General features: G+C 40.3%; 1 protein-coding gene across 1 annotated transcript; it reads left to right on the top strand.

The window, feature by feature from the left end:
- Window positions 1-9,061: 9,061 nt before the first annotated feature.
- Window positions 9,062-16,743, top strand: LOC107290935 (vomeronasal type-2 receptor 26-like). Its single transcript, XM_029284838.1, has 3 exons — window positions 9,062-9,223; window positions 11,206-11,536; window positions 15,848-16,743. The coding sequence occupies exons 1-3, from the start codon at window positions 9,062-9,064 to the stop codon at window positions 16,741-16,743; spliced, it is 1,389 nt and encodes a 462-aa protein (XP_029140671.1).
- Window positions 16,744-18,286: the final 1,543 nt, after the last annotated feature.

Consider the following 18,286-nt stretch of genomic DNA (forward strand, 5'->3'; position numbering starts at 1 on the left):
GGCCGTGTGATGAGGCCCCCCCCAAAGGAGAAGACTATTTTCCCAAAACAAAAAGAACATGCTGGATTGGTGGACAATGGACATGGAGTGGCTCACATGGGGAAAAGGGGAAATTAATTATATTGGTTTACATGTGAAAACCTCAGAGCTAGCTTCGCTTCTTCTGTACCATGTATGGATCTATCAGTAAAGTTATACTCATAAGAAAGGCTGAACGACAAAGAATTGAGGCCTTTGAACTGTGGTGCTGGAGAAGACTCCTGCGAGTCCCTTGGACTGCAAGGTGTTCAAACTGGTCAGTCCTAGAAGAGATCAACCCCAACTGCTCTTTAGAAGGCCGGATCCTAAAGTTGAAACTCAAATACTTTGGCCACCTAATGAGAAGGAAGGACTCACTGAAGAAGGGCCTAATGCTGGGAAAGATTGAGGGCAATAGAAGAAGGGGACGACAGAGAATGAGGTGGCTGGATGGAGTCACTGAAGCAGTAGGCGTGAACTTAAATGGACTCCAGAAGATGGTAGAGGACAGAAAGACCTGGAGGAACATTGTTCATGGGGTCACGATGGGTTGGACACGACTTCGCAATTAACAACAACAACAAAATAATGTCCCATATGCCAACGGGATGGTTGACTTTGCTTTTTTTTTTGTTTATAAAATTTTTATTAATTTTTGTAATTAAACAACAAATACCAATATGATGCATTTACATACACAAACAGAAAAAATAAACCTAGTCAATACATTTTCGGAGATGCTCGGCAGTCCCCGCCTTGCCTCCACCCTCATTCACTTTCCTCTCCTTCCTCCCCCTAAACCCACAACCTCTCCTCCTTCCTCCTATCCACCTACCTACATCCCATCTCCCTCCTTAACCACCTCAACGAGTGCAGTTTGGGGCACCAGCCGAGCATCTCCTCTTTTCAATACAATTCCATTATTTACCTATAACATATAAATACATCAATTTTTATAATTTCTATCCCCTAATCCCCTTCCCCCCCCCCCGGACTTCCCAGAGCTGAGTACAGGAATAATCACATAATAATCCAAATTTAACCCAAACAACCCATTCATAATATAAACAAGTATAAACTTACTGTAACTCTAATATACAATCAACTTAACTATAAACTGTATATTTAAATTATATATAAAAATATTTATAAGTAACAATAATTAATCAAAAGCTATATGATAATTGTTCATTTCATATTTTCTCTGAATATAGTCTATCCATCTTCTCCATACCAAAATAAATTTCTCTTGGTACTGATCCTTCAGGTATGCGGATATTTTTGCCATTTCTGCAAAATATGAAACTTTCTGTCTCCAATCATCCATAGTCGGTAATATCTCCTTTTTCCAATTTTGAGCAATCAATGTCCTTGCTGCTGTTATACAATACAACATCTCCCCAACCTTGCCTCCCCCACAGGCATCCCTCCCCAGGAACAACATCAAGCTGGCTATGCCCACCCGTCTGCCATGACCACTGTAGCCACACTCACCCAGCCGGCCATGCCCACCCGGCACCCAGCAATACATAAGTGGTTTTATTTATTTATTTATTTATTTATTTATTGAATTTATATACCGCCCTATCTCCCTTACGGGACTCAGGGCGGTGAACAGGCGATAATAAAAACCATGATAAATATAGGCAGTTCTAAAATCAAATTAAATAACGGGCCTGTTCTAAAAACACACCCATACAAAAACCCATACAAACTGAGTTTGGGCACTCAGTCTCTAAAAGGTTTGCTAGTCTATAGTTCTTGATTAAGTGAGAGAGTTGCCTTATAGGGGAGATGTGCAACATAATAGATTATAGCTAGCTAGCTTCTGAATGGGACTTAACTTTATGCATGACAGACTTGCAAGGCCGGCGTGATGTGCAATTAGCTCACAGGGTGTAATAAGTTGGGGGTTTGTCGTCACTGTGAGTTGGGGGGGCATGGAGGGAGGCTCAGCCAATTTCACTGTATACATGTTATACTTTGATAATAAAGGTTCATTCATTAGCCAGATAGTAAGACATGAGTCAGAAAATAGAGTCATCATCAGCATCAGCATTGCAGAGAACATTGGGCAGTTGCCTATTTTTTGAGAAGTGGGAGGACGGGAAGGAAGGATATAGACAGAATGAGAGTTCATAAATTGTCACCATGGCAAGATATTACCTTTTCCATTATAGGTCTCTATCTTCTCCTTGAGAATTAGTTCTGTAACTCTATGGATTGGACAGCTAGGTGGAAATCATGCTGAGATTTCAGCAAATGAATGGTCAGTCTCTCCTAAGTACAAACAATAATAGTTGAACCAAAGGGGCTTTTTCAGGAGGCAATTAGACTTTCTTGTTTTTCTTTGAAGACTTTTTGCTTCTCATCCAAGAAGCTTCTTCAGTTCTGACTGGATGTCAGGGAATGGAAGGATTTATATTCCTTGCAGACAGCTGGTCACTTGCATTCTTTCAGAGAGACTTTGAGGCCACTTGGGTGGTTATCTGTGTCCTCAAAATCACCCCAAGTGGCCTCAATAACTCTCTATAAATGATCCCACTCCTTGTACAGCACTCGGCTCCTCTTGGCAAATTGGCAAGTAGAAACTCCCACTAGCCACTTCTCAAAGCCCTTCCGACCAGGCCACAGAGAGGATCTTCCACCTGGTCCCTCCACAGATGTTTCTTAATCAGGGCAAACCTACCCTCCCCCCTGATCTGAATGGGCTTACAGTATAATTTGGGGATGCCTGCAGTGGTAACCCCCACCGATTCAGCTCCAATTGCTCCCCTAGCTCGATGCTCAACCCCTCGATACAGTGCTTGAATACCATCAGGGGGCAATTGTACCCACTCTCTAATGCCTGCCCCTGAATCCTGGGGCCTCCTTGACAAAGCATCTGCATCAATGTTCCCCACGCCCGGGCGATATCTCAAACTGAACCTGAACCCAGAAAGGGCAGCTAGCCATTGATGTCCTGTGGCATCAAGTTTAGCAGTTGTGAGCAAGTACGTAAGTGGATTATTATCCGTTTTAACCTCAAAATCTGCCCCATACAAATAATCCTTCAACTTATCCACAACCACCCACTTGAGTGCCAGAAATTCCAATTTATGAATGGGATAGTTCTTTTCCCTGGCGGTTAAGCCCCTGCTAATATATGCAATGGGCTTCAAACGTTGATCATGCTCCTGATATAACACCCCCCCCAAGGCCATCCCGACTAGCGGCCACATGTAACTCATACGGTCGATTGGGGTCGGCATAAGCTAGGACCTGGGGTGCTCGTAAGCCTCCACTTCAACTGATTAAAAACCTACTCACAGCGCTCAGTCCATTCTGCCTGAATAGATTCCCAAGACTTCCTGGGTCTCCTGGTTTTATGGGTCAGATTCGAACAACCCACTGCATTCTCTACTTCCTCATTCTTTAACAGCTCATTGAGTGGGTGAGCTACTGTATCTTCGCAAACCCTTCCACAAACCTCCGATAGTATGAACAAAATCCCATAAACAATCGCAATTCGGCTACACTCTGGGGACTGGGCCAAGAAACCACTGCCTCAAGCTTAGCAGGGTCTGTTGCCACCCCCTCAGCCAAGATGACATGACCTAAATAAGTGACAGATGGCTGGTAAAATTGGCATTTCTTCAATGACAATTTCAGCCCTTCCTCCTGGAGCCTTGTCAATACCTTCTCTAAACGCTCCTCATGCTGTTCAAGTATCTCACCAAAAACAATATCATCATCTAAATAGACCAACACCATTATCAAGTTCATGTCCCCCACTGTCCGTTCCATGAGCCTTTGAAAAGTCGCTGGGGCCCCTGATAGCCCCTGCGGCATTCGATTAAATTCATAAAACCCGAGTGGGCAGATGAATGTGGTTTTCTCCCTATCCTCTGGATGCATGGGGATCTGATGGTAACCACTCCTTAAATCCAGCACACTAAACCACTCCACCGCTGACAAACACTGCGAAGCATCCTCTATCCGAGGAGTTGTATACTGGTCAGGGATGGTCCTCCGGTTAAGAGTGCGGTAATCTATACACATCCTTAGGGTCCCGTTCTTCTTCCAGACCACCACCATGGGGGAAGCATAAGACCCCAGTCCTTTTCAGCTCTGCTAGATCATCTAGGTCACTTAAGGGGATCCACTGAGATCTCTCCCTAAAGGGTTTATCCTCCCTCAGTCAGATTTCATGTTGGGCACTCCTAGCACAGCCCACATCAGAATCGTCTCTTGAGAATAGATGTCTCCACTTCCAAAGCTGGTCTCTCACTCTCTCTCGTCACTCAAGAGAAAGCTGGGTGTTCTTGGGATAAAACTGATCCATCGAAACCTCCCCCTCCATCTCTCTCTTACCATCAATCAGAGTAGCTGGGCTCACCTACCCCAACAACATCCGATCCCTCAGCCATACAGGGAGACACATGATATTCCAAACCCCAACTGAGATCCGCTCTTTTTCCTGTTGTAAAACCGGTGTGGAGATTACCTCTGGAATTAATTCCACTCCACCATTCCATCCCTTTGGCCCAGGTTCAAGAATGAGATACAGCCCAGGCTGCTCCCAATCTACCTTAACGGAAGCCCTCAGGCACACCACTTCCCCTGGTTGTATTATCCTCTTTTTCCTATCCAATTTCCATAACCGCCCAACTCCCTCTGCAGGGGCCTACTGCTCCCGCACCAAACCCTGACATACTATCTGCAGTGCAGGATGAACATCCCTCACTATCAGGTCATTCCCTAAGGGGATGACTGGGGTGAGTAACCACCTAACTAAACTGGTGTTAGTCCCCACAATCAATGAACCCTGATTAACTCCCAGGGGATGAGTGCACACAATAGCCAGAGTATCAAAGGTCTCCATATACCCAGCAATAGAAGGCCCAAATGTCAGCTATATAGGTAAATATCCATCATAGGGAAATTTTTCGGTCCCATTACCACAGATCTCCAAATCACCCAATTCCTGTATGGGCATACAGGACCAAACATCACCAGGAACATCGATTACCACACTTGTCCTTACTTGACTATTCTGCTCTTCGCACCACCTGGTAGCCGCATTAGAGTACATTTTGTTCTCCTGGCTCATATCCCTACACGAGACTAACCCTTCCTTACTAAGGGGAGGGGCCAGGCAGGGAATCCCGGATGAGCACCCCATGTATTGCATTACCTTCTCAGAGGCTGCCAAAGCCCAGATCCTCCCAGCCCTGTTCCCCTCCATTGAGCTCTGCAGCTGTGTTCTCTAGGGGTTAGTAAAGTGTCTCTTCTAACAGAGGCTCACACGAAGTGAGGAGGTGGCAGGCTCTTGTCGTCAAGGAGGAGTTTCCAGGAACAAAGATGACCAGCCCGTAGCCCCAATAATCAATGCTGTGGTAGTGTCCAGCAGCCCCAGGTTGCCATAGCAGCAATAGCCAATGATTCTTCAGCGACCGTTTGGAAACAAGTGGGGTGGGGAAAAACCCCTGGCTCCAGGCAGCAGTAGAAATATAAACAAAAGCAGTCAGCTTGCTGCAGTAACAGCTCGCCCCCCACCCTCAGGGCAACTCCCCACAATGTCTAAAACTTGTACAAGCAGCAATAATCACAGTTCGGATAGCCTCCAGTCTTCACAGCAGCAGCAACGGTGACCAGCTTCTCCTTCTCTTCTGTTGTTTTTTGCAGTCTCAGATTTCGTCAGTGTCAAACCCCTCCCCCCTTATCCTTTCTTATTAAAATCTGAGGTTAACAACCCCAGCAACTTTCTTTCTCCACACACTCTCTCTTGCCTCTGCTTGGGATATCCCCCTTGCGAAAGAAAGCAGTAAAATTCCACCCCCTCACTCTCTCTCTCACTCTCTCCTTCCCCCTCCTCCACAAGAAGGGATTAGCTTAAAACCTCTAACCCCTCTTTGCCTTCACCTGGTGAACTGCAACCACCACCACCCCTCCCCTTTCCTTCCTTCCCTTTTCTGTCTTTCCCCCTAGTCCACAACAGCCATACCCCAAACTGGCAACAGCTGTCCCAGTCTCTCCCTTCCCGGCCAAGCTCCTGCAAACACTTCCAGACAGCTCTGCTACAACTGAATAGGAGAACATTAAGCCTAACTATTCGTTAGTGCAGTGAATACAATGTTATTTTCTCAGAACATTGCTATGGTGTGATCAACTCTAAGAAATAAATGATCAGAAGCATATCCATTCCCATACTTGTATGCATTCAAAGGATAAGATAAGATAAGATAAGATAAGGTGAGGCGAGGCGAGGCGAGGCGAGGCGAGGCGAGGCGAGGCGAGGCGAGGCGAGGCGAGACGAGACGAGACGAGACGAGACAAGACAAGACAAGATAAGATAAGATAAGATAAGATAAGATAAGATAAGATAAGATAACTTTTATTGTCATTTTTTTACTGTGGGCACAACGGCACACATCAAAAATGAAATTTAGTTGCTCGCCCTCAAAGTGAAACACATACATGATGCACACCTAAAACATACTATGTACAACATATGTATAGACCCACACCCCTACATATACGTAGCAAATAAATATTAAATACTGTCCATCTTGAATATATAACGGAAGAAGGAAGCTTGAGAGTTCACAAGGTTAATGCTGTATGGAATGAAACTATGGCTGAATCTGGATGTTCTTCTATGGATACCATGAAGCCTCCTCCCAGAAGGTAACAAGGAAAACAGGTCATGAAGAGGATGTGTAGTGTCCCAGACAATCTTACGGACCCTGCTCAAGCAACGCTTCTGTGCTATGTCCTGGATGGGAGAGAGGGAATTGCCAATGATCTTTTTGGCCATTTTCACCACTCTCTGCATCTTGGCTAACTTGAACAATATAGGCAAAGTCTACCACAAATAAAAAACAACTACAACCATATTGATAGGTGACTACTGAAACCCATGATAAATATTTCTCCTGCTACAGGACTGTATGCAAACATTGTGCGCAAATGGATGATTGAAGCCAAATCTTCTCTCATTCACTCAAAATTTATGTACCTGCCTGTTGACTCATTCAGATCTAAGACAGGTGATGTCTCTTCTCCTTGTTGCTATACAAATCATAATGATTTATTCATTCCCTTAGTGCAAAATCTCCAGAGATTTTTTTCTGTACATTTTCAGAAGATTTGAAAACAAGAAACCAATAACATGTTTTTATCTCAAAACCACAGTAAAGCTTTGTTGATTGAGTTCAAGGCATCAGAAAGACATGGGTGCATAAAAGAGTCTGGAGAAAGAGAGACGGGGTGGGGTTTAGAGCAATCAGGGGCTGCACTTAGACCCCTTTCCTCAAGGTGTGACACTTGGCAGGACTATGGAAAGATCCTAAAGCTTCTGTCTCCGAAGAAGGTTTTGTTTTCTTCTTGCTTTGGACTGCTGTTCAAGGCAGGCACAATGCAGGAAGCTCAATCAGGAACACAAGTCATGTTGCTGATTTTGCTTCTTCTTGTGCTGCTTTTTTGGCCCCAGGGAGTCTGTGGGACACTCAAAGCTAAATGCATCTTGACTCTGAATAGGGATGGAGTGAATCCACTGAATCATTACAGGACAGGAAAGCTTTTAATTGGTGGCATCATCTCTACAACCAGAGCTAGATTTCACCCATTAAGCTTCAACACAACTCCTTCAACTCAGTTATTACAGTAAGTGATTTTTCCAGCCCTGCTCTGCAGCCACTCTGTTTTTAACCTTCCAGTCTTATAAGGTGTTGTCTGCTTGATTTCCTACTTTTGTTATTTATTTATTTTTTACATAAGGGTTTTCTTAACATCCTGTCAGGGTAATGATTTAAAGGCTAACCAGCTGATGTAATGTAAGATGTATGATGCAATGATGGGAATGACTCAGCAGGGTCTGTGTCCCTTTAAGAGCCTGAGTAAAAAAAGGAAGGCTTTGCTGGAGTGTCTCTCTCTCTCTCTTCCATTTTATTGCTGTAACTGCTGTGTGTTGGATCCTTGCTGTATTACCACGTGTATGTATATTGTTCCTGATGTATGATATTGTAGATAATGTTATATAAACCACCATTTAATATAGACCACTGTTTACTGTGTTTATTCCCGGGTTATCTCAGTGCAATAAGACTGTGCATGCTCTGATATATCCTTTGAGTAATGCTACACTGTAGCTGTAAAAAAGAAAGTGGTGGCTCTTGTCCCATAAAGAAGTCAAAATGGACTGCAAGATGGATAAATTTTTTCCCCACATTGAAAATAAGAATTCTGCTCAGGAGATTTCAAAATCTCAACATGTACAGAAATTTATGACTTATGGGCTTTGTTAACAGTCTCAGATGCTCACTATCTGTGTACATTTGTATACGTATTACTGAACTTGGTACTGTGAATGGCTCTTTCCAACTTTATGATTTAATGATTCCATCATTAATATTGAAGAAGAAATTAAACTTCTAAGTATTAAGAACTTCGGAAAGTAACTTCTGCAATAAACTGGAATTGTGCCTTTGTAATTGATGGTAATACATTTTTTTAATGTAGTTTGTGGTTTTTGTTTTTGTTTTGTTTGTTTTTATGTAAATTTGTTTTATTAGGAAGATGGCAGTCCATTGAGAATACTTGGGCTTAGGTGGATGAAAAATATTTATGTAAACAAAGGCTAAATGAAATTGTTTTCGTTGAATGTTCTAATGCATTTATATTATAAATATATATTAGAAGTGTCTTAGTGACGCAGTGGTTAAAATGCAGTATTACAGGCTAATTCTGCCAACTGCCAGGAGTTTGATTCTGACCGGTTCAAGATTGACTCAGCCTTCCATTCTTCCGAGGTTGGTAAAATGAGGACCCAGATTGTTGGGGGCAATAGGCTGACTCTGTAAACCGCTTAGAGATGGCTGTAAAGCAATGTGCAGTCATAAATCAATCTAAGTGCTATTGCTATATTTCCAGGAAGGGAAGTCCAGAATACTGGAAGGTGCTGTCCTTCCTTTTTGCCACCAAGGAGATCAACAGGGATCCCCATCTCTTATCCAATGTCACCCTGGGTTACAATATCTATGAAAATTATTTCAATCTACGAATGACTTCAGATGCTCTGCTGGACCTGCTTTCAGATGGAGAAGCCAATGTTCCCAACTACAGCTGTGGAAGGCAAAGAAACACACTAGCCATTCTTGAAGAGGCTGAGACTGGCATCTCCACCCAGATTTCGACCATGTTAAATACCTACAAAATCCCACAGGTTTGACTCTCCAGCAGAAAAGTTTTAGTTATGCAGCTTTCAGAGGTCCCTTCCTGTAAATAGAGAACAAAATTTTGCCATGGACATGATACACACTAAAAGTGAAGATTCAGGTTATCCAATGGAAGAGAAAGATTCAAACAAACATATTCCCTCAAACCCTAGTACCAGCCCAGACTGGGGGGCATTCTAATTCTTGGAGTTTGGAAAATTCTCCACTGAAGAAACAAATGGGGAGAGAAACAATGTATGGAACAATGAGTCTGCATTATGGGGAGTGGACATAAGAGCCAGTAAAGTTAAATTTTCAATGTTATGTGCGTCAAATAAAATGCCATCTTCTTTCTTTTTGTTTTTGTTTTAGATCAGCTACAGTTTTGTTTCCCAGGTTTTGATTGATAAAAGACAATTTCCTTTCTTCTACCCAATGCTCCCCACTGAAGGAATCCAATATCCAGGGATGGTCAAGCTGCTCTTCCATTTCAGGTGGACCTTGGTTGGTCTGATTGCTCCAGACACCGATCAAGGGGAGAAGTTCTTGAGGACCATGACTTCCATGCTAATAAAGAATGGCATTTGTCCAGTTTTATCAGAAACCTTTTCCACAACTGGCAAGAAAATCTTTAGGCTTTCTGATGCGTATCACAGTTGGAGACAAGTGAATGTCTTTCTTTATTTTGCAGACTTGGACTCAATATTTATTGGGATATTAATTATACATAAAGCCATTCAAAATTTTAAGGGACATGCTAAAGGCAAGGTCCTGATGGCAACTGTCATGGGGGACTTTCACTTATATTTGACAGAAATTGCTGCTCGCATTGAACTCATCCATAGCATTTTTTCCTTTCTTATGAAAACAAAACAAACAAACAACTATGATGTGACTCGTTACTTTTACTCTACAATGAAACACTTTTCAGAGAGCTCCTTTACATGTTCTTACTCCAGTGATGACTTTTCAGTGAAAATCTGGAGACGGTGCAGAGACAAAGAAGAACCGGAGCCTCTATCCCAGGAGCTGATTGATCGTATCTTGTCAATAGACAACTATTTCACTTACAACACAATCTGGGCTGTGGCACGGGCTTTACATACAGCCCTTTTATCCAGATCTAAGAGGGTGAGGAATAAAGATGGCAAGAAAATGGAAGCTCCAAGGCTGGAAGTTTGGCAGGTATTTTTTTTTCTTTGCCTATCTTTCTCTTGAAGCTAAGAATCCATTTTATAAGAACTGAACAGGTATTCTGAAAAATTAGTTGATTCTTGATTCAAAAAATTAAATTGAACATAAACGTTAACTTCCCTTTTCTTTTGCATTACCATCCCTCCTTTACCCTAACTGGATCTTGTTTTCTTATTAAATGGCTTTTCAAATAAAATATTTTAATACCTTTTGTGTTCAGATATCCCTGCTTGATTTTCTTTTAGTATGTTTGGGGGAGAGAGAAATGTGGAGAAGCTTTCAGGATTGCAGCCTTGAGGGAAGACAGGAGAGAATCTGCAAGGATTCCAGAAATGCTACTTTACGGTATAAAAACAGAGACTCAGTGGTTAGAATGCAGGCTGGCTCTGCTCACTGCCAGCAGTTCAATTCTGATCGGCTCAGGGTTGCCTCAGCCTTCCATCTTTCTGAGGTCGGTAAAATGAGGACTCAGATTGTTGGGGGCAATATGTTGACTCTGTAAACTGCTTAGAGAGAGGGCTGTAAAGCACTGTGAAGTGGTATATAAGTCTAAGTGCTATTGCTATTGCTATCTGGAAAGTTTGTTCAAATGAGTTTCTGACCCATCCCTGTGTTTGTCCAATTCATACACAATTATACTGCAAACTAATAGATACAGTATTATAATTTAAATGTTTATAGATCGGGAAATAAATCTGAAACTCACTTTTTTTGTTCTGTCCAACAACAGCACAAACTAGATGCTCTTTCTATAGACCTTTCTGAATAATTCTATCCATTTTATCTTCCATTCCAGTTTCATTCGTTCCTTCAAAGTTCTGAGTTTTATAATAATTCCATAGGAGTATTGTATGTGGATAAGAATGGAGAGCTGGTGGCAGACCTGGATATTGTGAACTGGTTGATTTTCACCAATATGTCTGTTAGCAGAGTGAAATGTGGAAGTATAGAAAGGCAGGGCTCCTTGGATTTCAAGTTCATGATCAGTCAGAAAGCTATTGAAGACATGGAAGTGCTGAACAAGGTGGGGAAAAGACATCATTCTGTTCTTCCTGAAGTTCTTACCAAGAGATTTGCAGTGTTGGGAGAGGAGCAGCTTGGGCTGTCATCTCATTTCACCAACAGGGGCAATAATAATAATAATAATAATAATAATAATAATAATAATAATAATAATAATAATAATAATAATAATAATAATAGTAGTAGTAGTAGTAGTAGTAGTAGTAGTAGTAGTAGTAATAGTAATAGTAATAGTAATAGTAATAGTAATAGTAATAGTAATAGTAATAGTAAAGTTGGAAGGGACCTTGGAGGTTATCTAGTCCAACCCCCTGCTCAGGCAGGAAACTCTATACCATTTCGGACAAATGGCTGTCCAGTCTCTTCTTAAAAACTTCCAGTGTTGGAGCATTTACCGCTTCTGGAGGCAGGTTGTTCCACTGGTTAATTGTTCTAACTGTCAGGAAGTTTCTCCTTAGTTCTAGTTTGCTTCTCTCCTTGATTAGTTTCCACCCATTGCTTCTTGTCCTGCCTTCAGGCGCTTTGGGAAATAGCTTGACTCCCTCTTCTTTGTGGCAGTCCCTGAGATATTGGAACACTGTTATCATGTCCCCCCTCATCCTTCTTCTTTGGTCTGATATTTAGATGTCTATAAACAATCATATTCATATTCAAGTAAAATTGAGTAGAGTTGTTCTGCCCTCCATTTTCACATTGGTTTAATATTTGTTTTACTGTGGTTGTGAGCTGTCCAGAGTAATGGACATTGTGAGAGACTATAGAAGTCAGAAGGGGAGAGAGAGAGAGAGAGAGAGAGAGAGAGAGAGAGAGAGAGAGAGAGAGAGAGAGAGAGAGAGAGAGAGAGAGAGAGAGAGAGAGAGAGAGAGAGAGAGAGAGAGAGAGAGAGAGAGAGAGAGAGAGAGAGAGAGAGAGAGAGAGAGAGAGAGAGAGAGAGAGAGAGAGAGAGGATGAGAGAATGAGAGAAAGTATGTGTGAGAGAGAATGAGAGAGAGAATAAGAGAGAGAGAATGAGAGAGAATAAGAGGGAGAGAATGAGAGAGATTTGTGTGAGACAGAGAGAATGAGAAAGAGAATGAAAGAGAGAGAATGAGAGAGAATGTGTGTGTGTGTGAAAGAGAGAGAGAGAGAGAGAGAGAGAGAGAGAGAGAGAGAGAGAGAGAGAGAGAGAACATTAGTCTGGTACTGTACAAAAAGATAAAGATTTGATCCATCACAAAGCAGATAATCCATCCATCTAACATTTTTTGTAGAATTTAATATTTAAAATTACATTTCAAGCTAAAAATTGTAGTGTGTAAGAATTAGAAGATTCCCCACCATCCCATCAGACCTGAGGAGACTTCTTAGATGAGAAGTAAATCATCTTCAAAGAAAAACAAGAAAGTCCAGCTGCCTCATGAAAAAAGCATCATTGGGATAACTATGACCTGGATGGTTGAGAATCTCTATAGAAAATTAGAAGATGAGATTAAGAAGTTAGAAATATTCAGCCAAATCAGTTCTCCATTTTTTTTTAACATAGCAGTTAAAATTGGAACTGGAAATTTCCAATGCCTTATTCTTTTTTTCCCGTTCATAATATAATTATATTATTCATTTTTTGGGATGTTCAGCCCTTGCCTCCTTCCAGGTGTGTGGAAAGTTGCCATCCTGGATTCATGAAGGTGGCTCAGGAAGGGAAACCAATCTGCTGCTACGACTGTCATCCTTGTGCAGATGGAACCATCTCCATCATGTAAGGTGGGTGACAGCAGAGGAAAAGGGCTGAGTTTTGAGAACAGCATATACCTGAACATTTTTCCATAAAAGGGCATTTTGATAGGCTTGGCTTTTAAAAATATATATATTTTAATGTGTACATTTATGTCATAGTGAACTATAAGAAATGATCTCTAAGCTATTTTCCAAAGCACCTGAAGGCAGGACTTTATTATTATTATTATTATTATTATTATTATTATTATTATTATTATTATTATTATTATTATTATTATTATTATTATTATTATTATTATTGATTATCGCACAGTCAGCCAGATGTTCAGACTGGATTTGGCATTTTGTCTACCTATCGAGTCCTTACCCAGGACCTGGGATAGGCAGATGTGATGTTTGATGGTATTACAGATATCGTCGCAGGATGGAAGCAGTTCCTAGTAAGGCCGCCTTTTGCAATTGACTAATAGCGAATTTGTCAATGCCAATGGTGTTCAAGTGGTGCTCCAGTTGTTTTGGGATTGCACCCAAGGCGCCTATTACTATTGGTACTACCCTTGCTTGCTTTTGCCACAGTCTTTCTATTTCTATTTGTAGATCTTTGTATTTTGTTATCTTCTCCAGTTCTTTCTAGTCTATTCTGCTGTCTCCAGGCACTGCCACGTCCAGTATCCAGACTTTTTTGTCTTTCTTATTGACAATTGTTAAATCCGGGGTGTTATGTTGCAGGTGCTTGTCTGTTTGAATTCTGGAGTCCCAGAGCAGTTTAACTTTATCATTTTATATGACTTTCTCTTTTTTATGATCCCACCAGTTCTTGCTTACAGGCAAATGAAATTATTATTATTATTATTATTATTATTATTATTATTATTATTATTATTATTATTATTATTATTATTATTATTATTATTATTATTATTATTATTATTAACATGAACCTCAGTCAACTGAACATTCAAATTGGCTGACACTGATGGTTGATATGGGTTGCTACCAGCATCCTAGGTGTCAACCAGGTACCTCATTAAAATATAAGATGTTGTAAGTAGCGCAGTTTTTTGTAACATTGCTGGAGTTATTGCAGGAAGCTGCAGTTTCTTGATGTATTATTATTATTATTATTATTATTATTATTATTATTATTATTATTATTATTATTATTAATCATCACACAGTCAGCCAGATGTTCAGACTAGATTTGGTATTTTTATCTACCTATTGAATCCTTAAAACCTGGGATAGGCAGATGTGGATGTTTAATGGTATTACAGATATCGTCGCAGGATGGAAGCAGTTCCTAGTAAGACCGCCTTTTGCAATTGACTAACGGTGAATTTGTCAATGCCAGTGGTGTTCAAGTGGTGCTCCAGTTGTTTTATTATTATTATTATTATTATTATTATTATTATTATTATTATTATTATTATTATTATTATTATTAAACTGGGATAGGACATTAAAAGATATAGGAGCATTATGGGATGATGGCATATCTTGCCTTTTTTAAATTTACAATGCATCTTTCATGCACAGCAACTTCTCTCTGTGCCTCTTCCATTCTCTAGTCCTCCTTGCAATATTCACAATCTAGATAAAAGCATTCCTAAATTTTGATTCCAATACTGAATAGGAATTGGATGAATAAAATTGACATTTGAACTCCTGGATTAAATCATGAAGAGGAGAGGAGAGGAGAGGAGAGGAGAGGAGGGGAGGGGAGGGGAGGGGAGGAGAGGAAAGGAAAGGAAAGGAAAAGAAAGGAATTTCTCCATTTCTCCAGAGACTTCAAGAAAAACGTGGTGTTCATCAGCATAAAAGAAATCTTGTATCACATTTTTAATAATATTTTAATCTGTTTGGTTTAATATTTTTAAATTTTAACTATTTTTCACTTGTTTCTGTAATTTATAAGCTGCTCAAAATCACCTTGCAGGAGAGATGGGCAGCATAGAAATTTAATAATAAATAAAATAAAAGTCAGTGCTGAGCCAAACTTACTTCTTGTCCTCCTGGGAGAATGTCCCACTTGCTGTTTGTAACACAGGACATCTTCAACTCATCATGAAAATCACCTCCATCTTACATTTCTTGCTCCATGGCTGACAGAAGCTGTATTAAATAGCGATAGCAATAAATTTATATACCCTTTCATAGTCTTTACACAGAATCAGCATATTGCCTCCAACAATCTGGGTCCTCATTTTACCAACCTTGGAAGGATGGAAGGCTGAATCAACCTTGAGTCAGTAAGGATTGAACTCCCAGCAGTGAGCAGAATTAGCCTGCAAAACTGCATTCTAACCACTGTGCTACCACAGCTCATTAAATGTTAATGTCATTCACCTATATGTCATTTCACTGTGAAGAGGATTTCATTAGTCCCCTGATGCACTTATAAAGGATAGACTTTTATTCTCAACAAGTTCAGTGAAATGATAAAATAGTGGACCTTCCTTCCTTCCTCCCTCCCTCCCTCCCTCCCTTCCAATCAATTGATGAACAAGAGATACAGTATTAAAGAAAAAGAAAGGAAAGAAAAATGAAATGAAGAGGAAATTAGGTTTCCCTTTCTAGCTGGAATGAAATGAAGAAGCATATTAATTTCATCTGTACAAAACCACATCAATAATTTCACCCATCAATGGATTTTGTTAAAGAACATATTTAATGGGAGACCCTACTCTTGCTCTTTTCAGATGCGCAAAAATGCACCAAATGCCTAGAAGATCAGTATCCAAACATTAAACGTGTTCACTGTATTCCCAAGATTAAAAATTATCTTTCTTACAAAGAAGCTCTGGGGATCATCCTGGCTTCCATTGCCTTGTTCATGTTTTTAACCACAGCCTTTGTTTTGGGAATCTTCATTAAATTCCTAGACACTCCAATCATCAAAGCCAACAACAGAGATCTTTCCTACATCCTCCTGGTCTCCCTCCTGCTTTCCTTCTTAACCTCCTTCCTCTTCATTGGCCAGCCAACAAAACAAACCTGCCTTCTCCGACAAACAGTCTTCAGCATCATCTTCTCCATTGCCATTTCTTCAATCTTGGCCAAAACGATCACAGTGGTATTAGCCTTCTTGGCCACTAAGCCAGGGAATAAAATGCAGAGATGGCTGGGGAAAAGCCTAGCCAACTCCATCATCCTTTCTTGTTCTGGTGTCCAAGTTATTCTCTGCAGCATTTGGTTGGGCACTTTCTCCCCATTCCCTGACTCTGACATGCATTCTCAGTCTAGAGAGATCATTCTGCAATGTAATGAAGGGTCTATCTCCATGTTTTATTCTGCCCTTGGTTACATGGGCTTCCTGGCTGCTATCTGCTTCACAGTGGCTTTCCTGGCCAGGAATCTGCCTGGGGCATTCAATGAAGCCAAGCTGATCACTTTCAGCATGCTGGTCTTTTGCAGTGTTTGGGTCTCCTTTGTCCCCACTTACCTGAGCACTAAAGGGAAATACATGGTAGCCGTGCAGGTCTTCTCCATTTTAGCCTCCAGTGCTGGTCTGGTGAGCTTTATATTTTTCCCCAAGTGCTACATTATTTACCTAAGACCCGATTTGAATACAAAACTTCATGTGATGTCAAAATAAATTTAATTTGGATAGGTGGTTCCTAAAAATGTCAGTTTCTAATTTTAATAAACAGCATTCACCACTTTAAAAAAATTGATTTTAACTACATCATTTTTTTTGTCTTAATGCCTTTCTTTTATCTTTTATTATTTTATATGTAGTAGATTATATAATTCTGATACACTGGTACGTACGTGGTATATAGCAGGGATATTTGATGCTCTATTTAGATAATTTAAACCTTTAAAGATAGCGATAAAGAAGATACTCATATATAATATATTCAGATATTGTTACAATTGTATTGCAATGTTGGACAAAATTTAATCCTGCTGCCTTGAGCAGGTATTTTAGTAAATTATGATATTCCTTGTTGATGATTTCTGGGCTTATACTTAGTAAAAAAAATTGGTTTCATTTTAAATTTATTTTCCAAACTTTTCTGCATTGTGATATACACAGGCATATAAACATGTTTCCAGTACTTGTTTTGTTACATGTCCACTATTTTTGAAGTATATGGGAGATTGGATAATGTGAAAAATAAATAAGTGGCAAAATGATTTTCTAAGTTGTAGTTTGAGATAAATGCTATGGATTTGATCTATAACTCTTCCCAATAAATTATTGTAACTGTTTCTTTGAAATTCTGCACCCATTTTAGCATACATGCCTTTTAATTTCTTGTAACTGTTGTATCTGAGTAAGAGTTTATATGTGTGTCCTAATACAATTGATTTTGTATAAGTGTTTCAAATTTCATCTTTCTTCTTAATGTCCCTCAGATTTTCTTCTCCCAGAAAGTGGCACATACAGCCATGGTATCACTGGGCCTTTGTTTAGTTGTTCTAGCTTTGTCTTTAATCTGCTCATTAAATCTGAGAATATTATGTCTTCATAGATAATTATTATCTTCAACATGGAAGACATTTGAAGGAGAAGCTAATGGTCAATTGTTGGGCTTAGTTTTTCAGGTCCGTGGGTGATATGCATCTTGTATCATCTGACTTTCATCCATATGGTGTTTGGGTGTATGTCAGGTGAACCAGAAGAACCCCCCTCCCCAGATACCTTCCAATTTTGCTACTCTGTTATAGTAGTTTCATCACAATAAAATTTAAAGCCCATATGAAAGCTGGGGACATCTTTAAAATCCCCAATTCCTTTTTTTCTGCTATTGTGATGTTGAATGAAAAGTCTTCATCAGGGTCCAGTCTATGCCAGGAATAAACAACATGGAGACTGCTTTAGAAAGAAGGTTGTAGTTTATTGAAGAGGAGAGCCAGATAGAAAGATGACTCTGGAAAAGAGACAGAGAGAGCATATATAGTAGGGAGTGGGTTTTTATACTTTCTTGGGCTTTTGTTTGGAGTTGTTCCTGTGGCATGAACTTTGACCTGAGTCTGAGTGTGCCTGATGGTGGGTTAATCCTATTATGTCCCAAAGGTCATATCCTGCTTCCCTGAGGCTGTGGCTGTTGGATTTTTGGTGTGAGGGATTGTTGATTCTAGGGATCTTTCTTTCTAATCCCAGCGTCCTGACTCCGATATTTGTGACAAGA

The sequence above is a fragment of the Protobothrops mucrosquamatus genome, unplaced genomic scaffold, assembly GCF_001527695.2.
Source record: "Protobothrops mucrosquamatus isolate PMUCROS unplaced genomic scaffold, P.Mucros_1.0 scaffold1008, whole genome shotgun sequence".
Lineage (NCBI taxonomy): Eukaryota > Metazoa > Chordata > Lepidosauria > Squamata > Viperidae > Protobothrops > Protobothrops mucrosquamatus.